Source organism: Lepisosteus oculatus, chromosome 2 (assembly GCF_040954835.1).
Source record: "Lepisosteus oculatus isolate fLepOcu1 chromosome 2, fLepOcu1.hap2, whole genome shotgun sequence".
NCBI classification, from domain to species: domain Eukaryota; kingdom Metazoa; phylum Chordata; class Actinopteri; order Semionotiformes; family Lepisosteidae; genus Lepisosteus; species Lepisosteus oculatus.
The window spans coordinates 23,059,406-23,075,269 of record NC_090697.1 but is presented as its reverse complement, the minus strand read 5'-3'; the positions used below and the strand labels follow the sequence as shown (position 1 = coordinate 23,075,269).

Genomic DNA, 15,864 nt, shown 5'->3' with positions numbered 1-15,864 from the left:
GTTTGCTGTTTTACTAAGCACAACAGATTTGTTTCTTAACTTTTAATACATTTCTAACAAAAGCTAAAAATATGCAGGCATAACACTGTACCAAATGAAACTGTCGTCGCAGTTGTCGGCTAATTACGGTAGTCACCGCCCAATTTCTCCCTCCTTTCGCATGAATACGGTAAGAGTGTATTACGTACAACTGGCGCTAGATAGCCGCGCAGCTGCCAGTGGGAGAGACGCACAGAGAGGGACGAGCGTTGTTTGGCGCAGTAGAAATTCTAGGCGGCTTTGCTTTCTCTGTATCACTTTGTCTACAGGGCTTTCTTTTAAAAAAAAAAATATTTGTATATCCCCGAGCTTCGAGCGGAAATCCAACGGGAAAAATGAGTGCAATCAACGTAAAGAAGCTAAAGGTAAACGAATTGAAGGACGAGCTGAAAAAGCGCCGGCTCTCTGACAAGGGGCTGAAGGCCGAGCTGATGGACCGGCTGCAGGCCGCACTCGACGAGGAGGCCAAAGCCGGTGGCGCTTTCACCGGGCCCGGAGGCGAGGAGAACGGGGCCGAGGGGGGATCGGATGGGGCGGGCGGCTTCGATGAGATGGGCGACGAGCTGGAGGACGATCTGGCCGGCGAGAGCATGGAGGCCGAGGAGGAGGAAGACGGGGGCGAAGCGGACGCAGCAGAAGTCGAAGCTGAAGCCGAAGCCGAAACCACTGCCGCCGCCGCCGCCGCCGCCACAGCTGCTGCTGCTCCTGCTGCTCCGGGCGGTGGCGCAGATGTCGGCGGGCAGGATGATGAGATGGGGGAGGAAGAGGAGGAAGACGCGGGAGTCGAAATGGATAAATCCGAGGATGATGAAGATGCCGGGATAGAAATGGACAAATTCGAAGAGGAAGATGGGGCACCAGGATCGCAGCCCGCTGAAGGTTAGTCCCCATCTTAACTAAGACCCGAAACATCACGTGTTTACGCCAGCCCTGCCGGTCGGAGCAGAAGGCGCAATTGATGGCTGTTACTTAACAATACGGGCCAAACAATTGTTAGACGTGCTTCGATAGGGGCCTTGTCTTCGGACACGAAGGCGCAGTTTGGGCGTTCGTTTTTTTTCTCTTCTTTTTCTGCAAACGCGTTTTGGAGGTCAGACGCGAATGACGCGGGGTGCTATTTGTGGTTTTGTCGGCGCTTTCCAGACAAAGATCCACATGGTGCTGCCAGGCGAGATGAAATGGTGGCCCTGGTCGGAGGCGGCGGCGGCGGCGGCGACTCGCCTCGCCTCCATTGTTCTGTGGGCGACGGGCCGGGCCTGCGGATGTGTATCTGTCTCGGCTTTAGCTGTGTCCCCCCGCGACGTCTCGGATGTTCCTCCAGCTCTCTTCCCCGCGGTTGCCTGTCGTGTGCGCTTCAGTCTGACATTGCTCAAGCCGTGTCGGGCCTAGTCCTTCCGTTCCGTGCCTTCCTGTAGTGGCAGGACTTTACTGTACTTTCGTTTTTGTTTTGTCGGCTGTAAGTTTTCGGAGGCTTTTTTTTTGTTTGTTTTGGACGATTTGTTTGAGAGATTTAGACTGGTTTGAGGCGTCATATTCCCGCCGGACTGATTTTTTTTATTTTTAAATCTGTGCCTTTGAACGGTTAGTGGGCAGTAGCGGTTTTGAAAAATGATAGGGAAGGTTAAAATCCGATTTTATCAACGTGTACAGCGCTTATTGCCCACGTATTTCAGACGCAGTCTGAACTGGGAATCGGGTCTATTTATTGGGAAAACCAGGCTGGAGCTTTTAACGGCGAGAAAGGTCTCAATTTGCAAATATTTCCTGGGAGAAAGTAAACTTGAAATGCGTTGTTTGTAGTAAATGCCGTGTACATTGACCGGCATGGAGAGCAACGATGGTGTGGGGGGGAGGAGGAATGTTCATAAAGCTTGGAAAAAAATGTCTTTACAATTTTGGTCTTCTCTGTCACAAAAAAAGACCAAACGCGCTGTAGTCTTAACAAAAACATGCAGCAGTTTGTGGCCGCCATGTAACAATTCGGCTCAAACGCTGAGGTATCCCTCTTCATGTTGTGTTTTATTTTTCAAAGGAGACGCTGATAAAGACAAGAAAGGTGAACAGAAGAATAAGAAGGGTGTAAAGAGACGCCGTGAAGAACATGGAAGGGGCTACTTTGAATTTATCGAAGAAAGCAAATACAGCCGGTAAGGACCATGGTGGCCTTCGCTAAATCTGAAGTGCCACCGCGTAAGTGAATGGCTCACGGATTCACGGATGCCCCTGGGTCTCCTCTGTAAAAGGGGTAACAAAGAAAAGCCGAGGAGACCAGAGCAGCTGGGCAGGGTGGGGGTGGGGGCGGGGGCTCAGCTCGCATAATGTAGGGTTTCTGCTAGAAGGACGTCTGCCCTTTGGGTCTTCGGTTAGTGTATTTGGGGGGTAATAGTCTTATCTAAACAGTTTCACTTACATTGAGTCATCTGCAGATTAAGTAGTGGGGAGCGAAGGGTTTATTTTTTGCTTTAAGAATATCGATCTGTTCTTGAGGATGCAGGCGACTAAAATGGCGCGTTTATCCATGCTTTTCATCTAGGCATTTCTGACGGACCTTGAGTTTTGACATGCAACCCCTTTCGAGAACGCAGTTCATTATAGTTTCAGCGTCACCGTCAAATTCCTGCGCATCGTTAGAAATTGAATTTGTCGCTTTAAAGAGGAATGGGGATGAGACGTTTCGATCGTTTACAAATCTGAGAAGTTTTTTTTAAACTCGAGATGTCGATTTTGTCGTCTTTGGTTCAGATTAGGTTGCTTAACCAGAACGTTTTTGCTTTTCTTTGATGGACGTATGTTTGTGAAAGTGCGGAACTAACAATCAGCTTTTCTTAAACATGTATTTAATTATGTGGCTGTCTTCGTTTTAATCCTTCGTGTTCTTTGCGATGTGGAAGCCTACGTCTTAAAACATCATCTTCATTTAACTGTCTTAATGTAGGGGTCAGTAATTCAAAGGTAGGGTAATTCATTTTGTATTTCTATCCCATTTGATAAATGTGTCTGTTTCTTTAAAATTGGGGTTAATTTTAATTTCAGATCACAAGAGATTTTAACTGTGGCATGAAAAGCAGGCCATGTTGAGTATTTTTATACTCATTTATATTCTCATTTATGCAATGCCTGATTTGAGAAGCATGCACATCAGAATTTTGTAGTGTTTTAGAATGTTTACCTGTCTCACAATGGGGCTATTGGAGCTTTAAAATACATTTTTCATATGTAATTGGTGAAAATGCTAACATTACCAATTATACAGACACCAGGTATTTTGATGTCAAGACTGTATAGAGCAGTCTATGCATAGCCCTTGTGAGTAAAGCTCTTCAATTTCAGTCATTTAGTTTTTATTTTTAAGCGTTTAGCTGTTTGGTATGGTCTTTGCTGAAAATAGAAATGGAATGCTCTTATTTAAACATTTTGAGGTAAGATGCATCTTTCACACCCGGGATCCAACGACTATACTGTGAATGGAGAAAATTAGGCTGGATGTGTCTTGTTTTACAGGGCTAAGTCACCCCAGCCACCTCTTGAGGAGGAAGATGAAGAATTTGATGACACCACTGTTTGTCTTGATACTTGTAAGTATTCAATGGTGGTAGTGTCGTGTTAGGCTAAATTTACTAAGCAAATTTACAAAGAAATTGTTTTTCAGTAGTGTTTTAAAGCCCAATGGAATGAAGATGCAAAAAACATACCTCCTTCATATGTGAAGATAGGTTCAAGATTGTTACAAATCTTAACTATTAAACTATATCTTAACTAACATATCAGACTGACTTCAGTGAGCATTATAAGAACACCCTAACACACAACTGAATGGTAACTTATTAGATGACTTGGAGGCTAAATCTTATTTTTCTTACTGTGCATTCAATTCGCAAAATCTGCTAGCTAGAAATGGGAGGGTTATTCAACATTGGCTGCTGAAATTTTCGCATTGATGTGTAATATGCTGTAAAGCTCAGGGTTTGTGTTCAAACCAACAGTGGGGGGAAAAACTGGAAGAGATTTGATTTTAGCTCTAAGACTTTTAAAGTATGGACTCCTTCATGCTGTGTTTGGCACCTCGTTGGTAGTTGTTGCTAGCCTCAGGAGGTTATTCTGGCTTTGTCTGGTGGACACCAGTGGTTTTTACGTTCATAGGGGAAATCTGAGCAGCTTTGCTTGGTTTCTGGAGAGAACCTGCAAGTGCTAGGAAAGCGGGTAGTGATATTTAAAAGAATTCAAGGTTTCAAATGTTTGCCATTATTTAAACATCGACACAATTATATAAGCTAGTTTTATGCACTCTTAGGTTATGCGGGACAGGGGAAGTGCCATTTGTCCAGTTAATTGCATTGGTAAATAATATTGAAATTGCAGCTGTATTTTAAAATTATTTTTAGGTTCTAGGTATTGTTTTAATGTTTTCCAGCCAAGCTAAAGCTATGTGGTGGCTGTTACCTATGTTTCCCTTTTCCCTTTCCTTTAAAGAAGGAATGCAAGTGTTAAAAAGGAGAAGAGATGTTTAGATCCTTTAGCTCATTTCAGTTTTCAATAGCTAATGCATCCAAAGATCTCATCTAGCTTTTTCTTGAGAGAATCCTGGGTGTCGGCTTCAGCAACATGACTCGGCAGCTGATACCTCTGAAGTCTTTTAGGAAACCTCTAGGAATAAATGGGTATCGCTTTACACTGTCATCTTAGAGACCATTTCATGCAACTTAAATTTTAATTAGGTGAAATATTTATACAGCTTGTTGCTTATGTAGTCTTTGTGAATTGAGGTTTGTCCTGTACTTTGTAATGTTTTGTAAAGTGAAGGTTTTTATTAGTGGTGATAAGTTTCCCTTTAGTCCATTTGTTTTTGTGAATGCTTAACCAGACTGTTGGGTATTTCTAGGTTGAGACTGGTTCTCATTTTTCTAGTAGTTAGGTTTTATGCAGATGCATTTAAAGTTAATATTTCAGTTGTCAAACATAAAATGAATGATTTGTTTTATAACCAAATATTGGTCTCAATGTTTAATGTGAATTTTCTTTGTTTTAGACAACAGTGATCTTCACTTCAAAATCTCCAGGGATCGTTACAGTGCTTCCTCTTTGACTATGGAAAGTTTTGCCTATCTCTGGGCTGGTGGAAGAGCTTCTTATGGAGTTGCAAAAGGAAAGGCCTGCTTTGAAATGAAGGTGCATATCTTGAATTCTCTCCTGTTTTTGTCTGTTTTTTAAATGAAAGGCCTAAGTTCCTGCATTATTTGATACTCACTGGGTTTAGGCTGGCCTGTATAGAGCATGAAATTGTGTGAAAGCATCTTGAGTTTCTTATACCTTTTATTCACTTATTTTAGATATTCAACAACTTAGTATATGCTGAATGGATCAGAACATGTATAAGTATTTGAGTCATTTGACTTTCTTGATTTAATCAAAACATCCTTTTCATCACTGTTAATACCTTATTATGGTCATAAAGTACTAGATTGCGACAAAATAGAACTAGAAGTTTATTCTGGTACAATTTATAAAAATGGTAAACTTGACAGCATTACCTGTTTTAAAACTACAATAAGTGTTTTAAGAGATGTTAAGTATAGTATGGTCTAGTGATTAATTTTAATATAACAAATGTCATGTAAAAGCCAGGAATATGTACATACAAAATAGTTACATAGCAGGCAAAACTTTACATACAAAACTTTGTTGTAGATTATTGAGAAGATCCCAGTGAAGCATGTTTCGAGCAAAGGCATTGAGATCCATGAAGTGCAGGTTGGCTGGTCTTTGGCAAATGGGAATCTGCTTCTTGGTAGGTGTTCACTTCGAATGACATGTAATATCAGTCACCTGACAGATGTTGCTTAAAAGTCTCCTTAAGCATGCAGTGTACTGATCCACCAGTTTAAACCACAGTAGATTTTAAATTGGCCCTGTTCACACGCCTTCCTGTGGGTGCAGATAAGCAGAACCTATACACTTGTATACCTTACATAGCTTTCATTGTACAGGATTTAAAGGAAATAAGGGTGAATTCACTTGAATTTTAGGGGAAGAGGAGCTGTCCTTTGCCTATTCAGTCAAAGGGAAGAAAACCACTAACTGTGTGACGGGAGACTATGGAGAGGCCTATGATGAGAATGATGTAATTGGATGCTTCATAGTAAGTCTTCATAATTTTCTTCTCTTGCCATAAAATGAGAAATGTATTGTTAGCCTTGGTTTATGCATCTTAAGACCATTTAAATGTAACTTTTTCTAAGATGTTTTATCCCAACATTTCTATTCGGTTTTCCACCAAAATATAGGTATTTGCTTGAAAGGTGTTCTGTGGTCTGTTTTCTTCTAGTAGTGGTGTCCTGCATCCCTAAAAAAACATGTACTAAAAATTACAGTATACTGGAAATGTCTATTTCTGTGCAGTTTGAAATTTGGTGAAACTGCTACCATACCCTTTCCATATTTCCATATCGGGCAGGGTGGTCTGGTTTTGCTTTTCAGAATAGCATAGCTTTGAAATGATTTTTGCCCGTGTGCCTTGTGAATTTCGTTGTCAATGCCATCTCTAACACAAGAACTTTTGGTGTTTATCAGAATTTTGAAGGTGAGGAGGTGGAGCTGTCCTATTCTAAAAATGGCCAAGACCTTGGAGTTGCTTTTAAAGTCGGCAAAGAAGCTCTGGCTGACATAGCCCTGTTCCCCCACGTGCTCTGTCATAACTGTGCTGTGGAGTTCAACTTTGGCCAGAGGGATACACCCTATTTCCCTGTTCCGGAGGGGTACACCTTCCTCCAGCAGATACCCGTTGAAGACCGGGTCCGAGGGCCGAAAGGGCCTGAGACGAAAAAGGATTGCGAGGTGGGTCTCCTTGTGCACAAACGTCTGAATAGGAGACCTGCATGTTTTTTTTTTTTGCTTAAACGCATGAGGATGGCTCAGTTTTTGAGTCCTCGAAGTTTGTGTTGTATTTTAAGTCCTTTTCTTTTCCTGCACTTTGAATTGACATTCCTAGGATTTGAATAGAACAATCTTTGGGCGGGGGGGGTCCAAAATAATGCTCTTGCCATGCATATCCTTTTGTCTCCCTTTTCCTCATGTTGAATACAAAGAGATGAAATTTAACTTTTCCCACTATTGTGGAAAAATGAACAGTACCTAACTGATATTGAGTCATTGTTCTATATTTTTGCTAATTGGGGATATTGGGCAGTTTGTGGTAAAAAATTAATACAAACGAATTCCATTATGTTCTGTTTATGAAGAAATTAGCTGGTTTACATAAGTTTTACTTCTTAAGCTGTAATTGCTATAATAGAAAATGATCATGGGAATGTCTAACTTGCGTTCCCATTGGAATAAAACTTAATATTAATGTTTTATTGACTAGGTTGAAGTTAAACTAATGTAAAGAAATATGGCATAGTAATAATTCCATATAAGAGGCTTTAAAGTCATTTTTCACATTTATGATAAGTTCTGTTGTCCTTTTTAATTTCTTTCCAATTATACCATTAAATTGGCACTATTTAACCATTTACATGTAGTTTTTGGTTTGGCTGAGAACAGCAGGGGGTGATCAAGTGTTGTCTTACCTGCCTGTATGCTTGAATATTTTTTAACCTTTTCCTCCTCAGGTCATCGTGATGGTTGGCCTTCCAGGAGCAGGAAAGACCACTTGGGTTATGAAACATATAGAAGAGAATCCTGGGAAATACAACATCCTGGGGACCAATACAATTCTGGAGAAAATGATGGTATGATTGAGTAGGAGAAATGTCGTAGCACTTTTTACCCATTGTAGTCAGAGTGAAAGTCTGAATGTTCTACATTATATAGCCATTACCAGTTGCTTATATTTTGATTAAGATGCTCTAAGCACAGTCATATCCTATCTTTGTTCTTGGTACATTTGTAAGTCTGCCTTGTGTTTGCAGATTGCAAGCCTTAAGCGACAGATGAAGGACACTGGGAAACTGACTGCCATTTCTCAACGCGCCCCCTTGTTTCTGGGCAAATTCATTGAGATTGCTGCCCGTAAGAAGCGTAACTACATTCTGGATCAGGTATGTATGGGGGTACTTGCATAATCTGGAATTTTTACTGCAATGAGCAAGATTAATGCCCGGTGTGCTGTAGATTTAACAATCTTTTTGTTTTCTTTGAACCTAGACTAATGTGTCTGCTCCAGCTCAGAGGAGGAAAATGTGCCTGTTTGCTGGTTTCCAGCGCAAGGCAGTAGTGGTCTGCCCATCAGATGAGGATTACAAGCAGAGGACGCAGAAGAAGGCAGAAACAGATGGCAAAGACTTACCTGAGCACGCAATCCTGAAAATGAAAGGTATGTGTACTTGTAAGTCTCAGCTCCTGTAGGATGTGGTATGGGTGAAAAGTAATTTGGAGTTGTTTGTTCAACTTATACTTTTCAGACAAATCCCTTACTTAGCAATTCAGTTTTGCACTTATGTTTGGTCATATGGGCTGAAACTGCAAAGACTATGCCCTTTTTAGCACATTGTTGTGGGAGTATGGAACTAGCTTCCCTGAAGATGATACTGTGTCTTCCTTTCAAGAAAAGATAAGCCCCCTTTCTCCATCACAATCCTGTATAATTGTTTTTGATATGTCAATTTTTTTGTACTTCGCACTTTGCTTAAATATACACTTTTAGTGAAAAGGCGTGTGCTGTGAAGTTGAATGGTCTCTCCTTGACCTTTTCCGCTCAGGAATCTTCGCATTGCCTGAGGAGGGCGAGTGCTTTGACGAGGTGACATACGTTGAACTTCAGAAGGAGGAAGCTGCAAAGCTCCTGGAGCAGTACAAGGAAGAGAGCAAGACTGTGCTTCCACCCGAGAAGAAGCCGAACCAAGGAGGAGCAGCCCCCAAAAAGGGCAACCGAGGGAGGGGTGGGAAGAACCAGTTCAACAGGGGTGGTGGACAGGGGCAGCGAGGAGGCCGTGGAGGGTTTCAGAACCGGGGCAATTTCAGAGGAGGCGAGTATGACTGCACGAAAAATATACCGCATGTAATGCAGAGTAAAAACCCCTGCTTCCACTTCAGAGTGAATTAATGTGGAGGCAACTTGGTAACTTTTACTTGTTCTGTAGGACCAGGACCCCGTGGTGGATTTAACAGACCCCCCCGAGGCTTCCTTCCACCCCCGGCTTTCAGAGGGGGCTTTTCGAACCGAGGGAACTTCAACCGGGGTGGAGGGATGCCCAACCGGGGAGGGGCTCCCAGGGGAGGACCAGGCAGGGGCAACATGGCCCGTGGAGGCTCGATGAACAGGGGCAGCCTCAACCGTGGTGGCGGAGCAAACCGGGGGAACTTCAACCAGGTAGAGTTTTCTAGGAAAGGCCTTGAAAGGCTTTGTGGTGATTTTATAGGGATGGATGGTAGGGTGTTCATGAGTTACAGCATCTCAATGCCATTTTCACATACGTTTTTTTTTATGGCAGTCATTCACCTGAAATCCAACACTGGTCCCAGAAGAAGCATTGCTAATCAATGCATTGTGGCTGTACCTCTTAGTAGAAAGGCAACTTAAAAATGATGCATGATGTATTCTCTAAACTACTTTAGAGTACTACTTTAGATAAGTACTTGATTATGGGAATTTTTAGTACTGCTCTTTTAATAGGATGTAGTGGAATCTTTCATTGAACACTAGTGTACTGCTGTGATTTAACTATTGGAAGATTGGTGCCCACTGCAGTATATTACACTAAGTGTGATGGAGGACTAAATCTGTTGGGTGGTGGTCTTTGTAGTTTAAGATCAGAACCTGCTGATGACTTCAAGATAAATCCCATAAAGGGGTAGTGTGACAATTGTCACTGATTCAGTAGGAACAGCAATTGCCCATTGTAAACACGTCCTGCCTTCAGCTTTTGGAAAGCTTATAGCCTTCATTTCCGTTTAAAATCATTTTATTTGATTAATTATTTGAATAACATATTTGAAAAATATTCCAAATGTAGGTGTTTAATATCCAGTTCTGGGTAAACCTTTCCAGGTTTGTGTGCCTTTATAAAATTAGATTTCCTCTGCTGGGTCCTTAACAATGTGACAATTGAAGTGCACATCCCTCTTTCCCCCCAGTGCGTTATTTCAGGTCATAACCTGCTTTGTTTTGGTTGCAGAAATTCCGGGGCAGAGGCGGAAACAATAACCGTGGCTTCAAGAACGGCAGTTTCGGGATGAACAAGGCTCAGGCCTTCAACCAGAGCTGGCAGCAAGGGGTAAGCATTTCTCTGATCTTTGGGGTCTTCCAAAATGCAGAGTTTATTATTGAAAGGTCCTATAATGAGCTAGATATCGATTGTGTAACTGTTGCATGGAGGCTTCCTCTGTTGTGTGGTTCTAGCCCAAATGGGAAAAAATGAAACCCAAATGGTTTAGGTCTGTTTTCATAAATTACTTACTGATAGTTTTTCTTAAACTTTCAGACACTGCAACTTGCACTCGGGTTGTTTTGAGGATCTGTGATTAGTGGCAGCTTGTCTGTTGTAACTGCAGTTTAATCCTGGTGATTTTGTCTTTCACAGTTCTGGAATCAGAAGCCCTGGAGCCAGCAGTATCACCCAGGAGGATATTACTGAGCTGGGATAATGGACTGGTGATGCACAGACATCTTGCTCTGCAAACCTTCACAAATCTACCCTTTTTGTTTTTTTAGTCACACTTTTAAAAGAAAAGAAAAATTTAAAAAACACAAAAAAAAACATTCCACATCTGAGGAAAAGTGCCTGCGGGTTCTCTTAGAAGCTTTATGGGTTAATTTTACTTTTATTTTTGTACATTTTTTTTTTTAAATTCCCATGCTTTAATGTTAATGTCAGGAACCTCAAGCATTGTGCAGGATGGGATGTTTCCGTAATTCAGGGTTCTGCATTTTATCTGTAAAATGTGATTTTTACTAAGAAGTAAATTGACTTTTGTGTTTTTTGCATAGTACCAGTTGTCCTTATTCTAGTGTTAAACTTTCACACAATTGGGAGGAAAACACTCCTTTTAGAAGCATGTAGACATTATGTGAGTTATTGTACCAGTAGTCCCGCAGCAACAAAAGTTTCTAAACTAATAAGTGAAGCTGTGACGGTTAAAAGTTGTGTGTTTTTTTTAAAAAGGCTTCATTTGTTGGTAAAAATGATAATTCAACATGTAAAAGCTAAACTTAGGTTTACAATAAATGGGTTCTTTGCTTTTTTTACTTGTATTGTTTATGTGTGTTTTTCATAATTTATTTCAAAGGTGTAAAATGACCTTTGAAAAACACTGGAAAGCCTTTTGTTGCAGAAATTCTGCCCTGACGCATAAATTCTATTACACTTCATGTGGGCAGAAAAATATGCAACTTCTGTAATGTTTTGAGGTCATCTCTTTACCAGTTTACTTCCCAAGAACCAGTAACTTTGGGAAGTCAAAGAGATCGGGTGGAAAGCAGTCTTTCACCTCTAGCTTTGTGCAAAAAGGAAGATTTCAGTGTTAAAGTATTCAAGTACTACCAATCCCTCCAGTATAGTCACACTTTAAAGACTAGCTATTTAGGACACTAATTGGTGTCTGTTGTGCTCTGTAAATATTTTAAGTTGAAGGTATACCATTTCTACCACAGAATAAGGCACACAAGTGTTTTGAAAAGTGCAGGTTAGATATAAAATGGTTCCTTTGGGGAGATTTTTTTTAAATCTGGGCTACTGAAGTAATTTTTTTACTCTTTTCAAATAGTGAAATTGCATCAGTGCTTTTTGTGAGTTCACTTTCCAGAGTGGACTTTCTTTGGAAAAATTGCACGACCAACCCCATTCACACACAATTCTCAAAGCATTAACATCCAGCTGAGCTGTTTGTGGATATCATGATCCCTTTTGCAACTAACAAGACTTTGGTTACCACATTAGGACTGTAGAATGATTTATTCATTGCATATTAATTTTAGAGTATGGAAGTGTATGGGTATTTTAAAATTCTTACTTTGATTGAATAGTTTACAGGTGTGGTAGCAGAATGAAAGACGCCCTACAAATTATAAAACTTCATAGGGATAGAATTTTAGTTTTACAGTTCTGAAGCTTTTTCTATAGTAATGCCAGAAATGTACTACTTCTCACCATGTGGCCTGTGTGCCAAACCTGCATATAGATTAAGTTTAAGATTAAACGTGGAAGATAAGATCTTTCCGTTTGAAGAAAGATGACCTTGGGTGCACGTGAATCTTACAACTAACTCAAAACTAGAATGCAGAAGTTGGAAATCCACCTTTCATTCTAAACTGCTCATCTTAACATGAGGTTTTATGAAAAAAATATTAAGTCGTCTTGAGACTTTTGTACATCAATCTATCCTTTTAAGGATATTTTTGAACATTTTCTCATTGTGTGCTGCAGTTCTTCAGGGCTGTTTTAAGACTTTATTTTCCCCCTCCAATACAATTGAGATCTTGGGGATAATTTCTGTGCAATACTTAATTGCATATTTTTGTACACTTTTTCTGTGAACCCCTGTGAGTCACTGTAGCAAAGTGAAAGTTGATTTGCTTTTTGGAAACGGAAAAGCTTCAACTTTTTCTCCCTGAGTTCTCCAAAACTGGTTTCTTGATGCAAACATTAAATACTGAGCTAATTAATATTTTTGGAATGTGGGAAAAGTCTATTTTAACAAGTTGTAAAGGGTTCCCGATCTATTTTTCCTGCTTTTTAAAAATCTTGTATGGCTTTCAACATCAATTGTGCTCTCATTCTGCAATGCCTGGCTAAACTGAAAACTTTTCCGTTGTAGCATTCACAAAGAGACCTGATGCAAAAAATAACTTTCCCTTTTCTAATTTAAAAATGTAAAGTGATTTCTAAAGTAAATGCTTTATATCTTGATTTGAAATGTTTTGTAAAGAATATGGCATGCGCTGTAAAATTTACAGCTTATTTCAGGTAAAGTTTGCTTGTGTTAGTGTTTGTGGATGTACACAGTTGAAGTATTTGGTCAGGTGTTACTACTTATCGTACTGGGGAACTGTTCTAATTTTGTAAAATAGACCGATTTTTTTTATATACCTTGCTATGTTTTGTATTTTACTATGACAAATTAAAAAAATAAGCTGACCAAATAATTTTATTTATTTTACACATATGAAAGGATCTATAAACTACGTAAAATAAACAGATTTGGTGGTTAGTAGCCATGTGTTTGAGAAGGGCCTCCATTGCAATCTTTCTGTAGACTGGACTTCATAGTGCTCATCTGTTTAAAAAGGACATTTTGAAGATTCATTAAGTCATTTCAACACGAAACCATCTCCTGATTTTCACTATGATATACTTACCTTTTTGCTTTCATTAAAAGATATGGCTGCCATTTTTAATATCCTATAAATTGTAAAAGCTAAGCATAAAATGATTCTTGCATTCCTTGACGAATCTGCCTGAACTCGGATTTAGTGCTGTATACTGTTTATCATCCATTATAAAGCTTGCAATTACTTATATCTAGGTGTTAATTAACTTGCTTAATATTTCTAATGAAGAAGGCTTCCTATATGATTAAACAGATTAGTACATTTGTCGTATCTGCTTACTGACTTAAAGTATTTGCAAGCAGAGTGAACTTTTCCAAATAGACTGAGGCATTTTAAACTTATAACTCCTTACCTACTGAGGGAAATGAGAAGTCTGCAAAATAGTCTAACACTAGAAATTCATCGCTATAATAGACAAATGCACTGTCTACTAGAATAATGCTTCCCTTACAGGAGATATTTTTAAAGGCCCATTGGGGAAGTTGAACTGTCCCTCTTTGGGTCTAGGACTGTAGCTCAGTTGGGTTACCTTTTTGATGCCTGTTACACAATGTAACCTTTTAAATGGAAGTAAATTATGAGTAGGAACCAGCGTTAACTGATTACATTATTTTGACACTTCTAAAGTGTGCTGATTCTTGTTTTGTGAGAAGTAAAGTTAGCAGGAAGCCTAAACTACTTATGGAAAGCAGTTTGAAAGAGAACACCAAACAAGATTATTCAGAACCCCAAATTCTTGCATACTTCTAATATGGTTTATTCCTGGTATTTGGAGACTGCTGTAATTTAAGAAATGGTTGGAGCAGTAAATCTTTTAATACAAATATGTGCACATTTCCAGATCAATGAAACTTCATCATAAAGTGGAAAGGTAAATGTCTGTCATCAGAGATAAAAGTTGCATTTGTTACTTGAGAATCACATAGCAAACTGTTGCACTAAAGTGCTTTTGTTGTCACAGGGAGGTTAATCTGCTTGATCTTAAAAACTACACAGATCACTAAAAACTTTCACAATGAAACTGAATAAAAATACATCTGCATTGTCTTGGCAATAGTGTCCTAGTACCACAACACTGTGTTCTGTGCAAGCCAGGTAGAACTGTGAACATGCTCAAAATATCACATCTTCAGAACCCACATACTGATATTTTTTTATTTAAAAGTTTTAACACCACTGTTGTGTTAGAGTGATCCATACACACCTAGAACAGTTGCTATGAAGTCAACAACTATTTGGATTATAACATTAAGAGCTCAGGTAGAACACAGAAAATGCTGATCTATGTGGCCAGAAGTGAATCTCCATATATTATGTTAAAAATGATGGTTTACAATGTATTAATCCCCAAATGTGCTCGGTATAAGCACTGTAGACATAACTGTTCTGCCTTCCAAAAAAGTTATTTAATTTAATTAAACGAGTGGATCAGCGCCTTTATCTTACCTAGCTCGTTTTCTGAATGTTTCTCAAGGTTTTTCTTATTAACACAGTAGCATGCATGTGGCAAGGAAATGCTATTTTATTATCAATATTATCAGCATTTTCAAGACTAAGAAAGTATGCCTTTGATCTTAATTTTGTTGGGAAGCTATTAATTACTGAAACTGGAAAATGGATTCAAAATAAATTCTTACAGGGGCGTAAATGAATACTTCAAATGTACAGTGGATTATTCTAGAAAGAGTGACGAACAAGACGTGCTGTGAAGTCGCCACATGAGGGCAGTACACAATGGTTATAAGAATGAAGTATCAGCATATTAAAATGGAATGCAATACAATATACAGCATTTACATGAAAATTTAATCACTACTGTTCCGTACATCATATTCACACACCTGAGTAAAAACATTTGATAAATTTTATTGGGCGTGATTTATATTTTGAAAATCTGCTGTTCTAGGAAGAAATTCAGAAACCTGTAAATGTATTGTAACGCAACGGGGGCTCAGCCGTAAGCGTTACAGTATTATTGTTATAAGAACTAACATCGTATTAAAAAAAATGCATTACACCTGCTCATTTGTGTATATTTCAGAGATAGATCTATGTATCGTAATTCTGTATATTCGTGATGCACAATTCCAGTTACCCAAGACGAGAATCCAGCAGATTTTCCCAGACCTTAGATCGACTCAGATTAGCGAAGGCGGTGAATAGAGAGATATTGCTGTGGCCCTATTATTTTATTAATTTGCTGTACACCAAGGGTTGATTTAAGTGTTTTAGTGATATCGTGATAATTACTCTAGGTTTTACTGTGGTAAACCATCGTAAATGCAAAGCAACAGTAACAGACTGAAAACATGGTAAAACATGCTGAGACAGAGTAAAGATAAAGTACTTTATATACTGTAGTAAGACAAAGTAGAGTTAATTCATGGAACAAAATGATTATTAAAATTGTTAAGTGTTTGTGCCTCTGTGTGCCCTGTGATGGACTGGCATCTCATCCAGGGTGTATTGTTTGCCAGGATCGGCTCTGGCTCCCCCGCGACCCTGAACTGGAAGAAACGGTTAGAAAATGGAGAGTTAGATCTGGTCAGGGGCGGCACTCT

The 15,864-nt window shown here is 39.5% G+C and overlaps 1 protein-coding gene across 1 annotated transcript; it reads left to right on the top strand.

Annotated features, from left to right (window-relative positions):
- Positions 1–201: 201 nt before the first annotated feature.
- hnrnpua (heterogeneous nuclear ribonucleoprotein Ua) lies at positions 202–11,221 on the top strand. Its single transcript, XM_015351793.2, has 14 exons — positions 202–918; positions 2,072–2,186; positions 3,541–3,614; positions 5,066–5,205; positions 5,725–5,824; positions 6,063–6,175; positions 6,607–6,870; positions 7,647–7,766; positions 7,947–8,075; positions 8,182–8,350; positions 8,736–9,002; positions 9,117–9,346; positions 10,152–10,250; positions 10,557–11,221. Exons 1-14 carry the CDS (start codon positions 375–377, stop codon positions 10,608–10,610), a joined length of 2,418 nt encoding a protein of 805 aa, XP_015207279.2. The 5' UTR covers positions 202–374; the 3' UTR covers positions 10,611–11,221.
- The last annotated feature ends 4,643 nt before the right edge of the window (positions 11,222–15,864 follow it).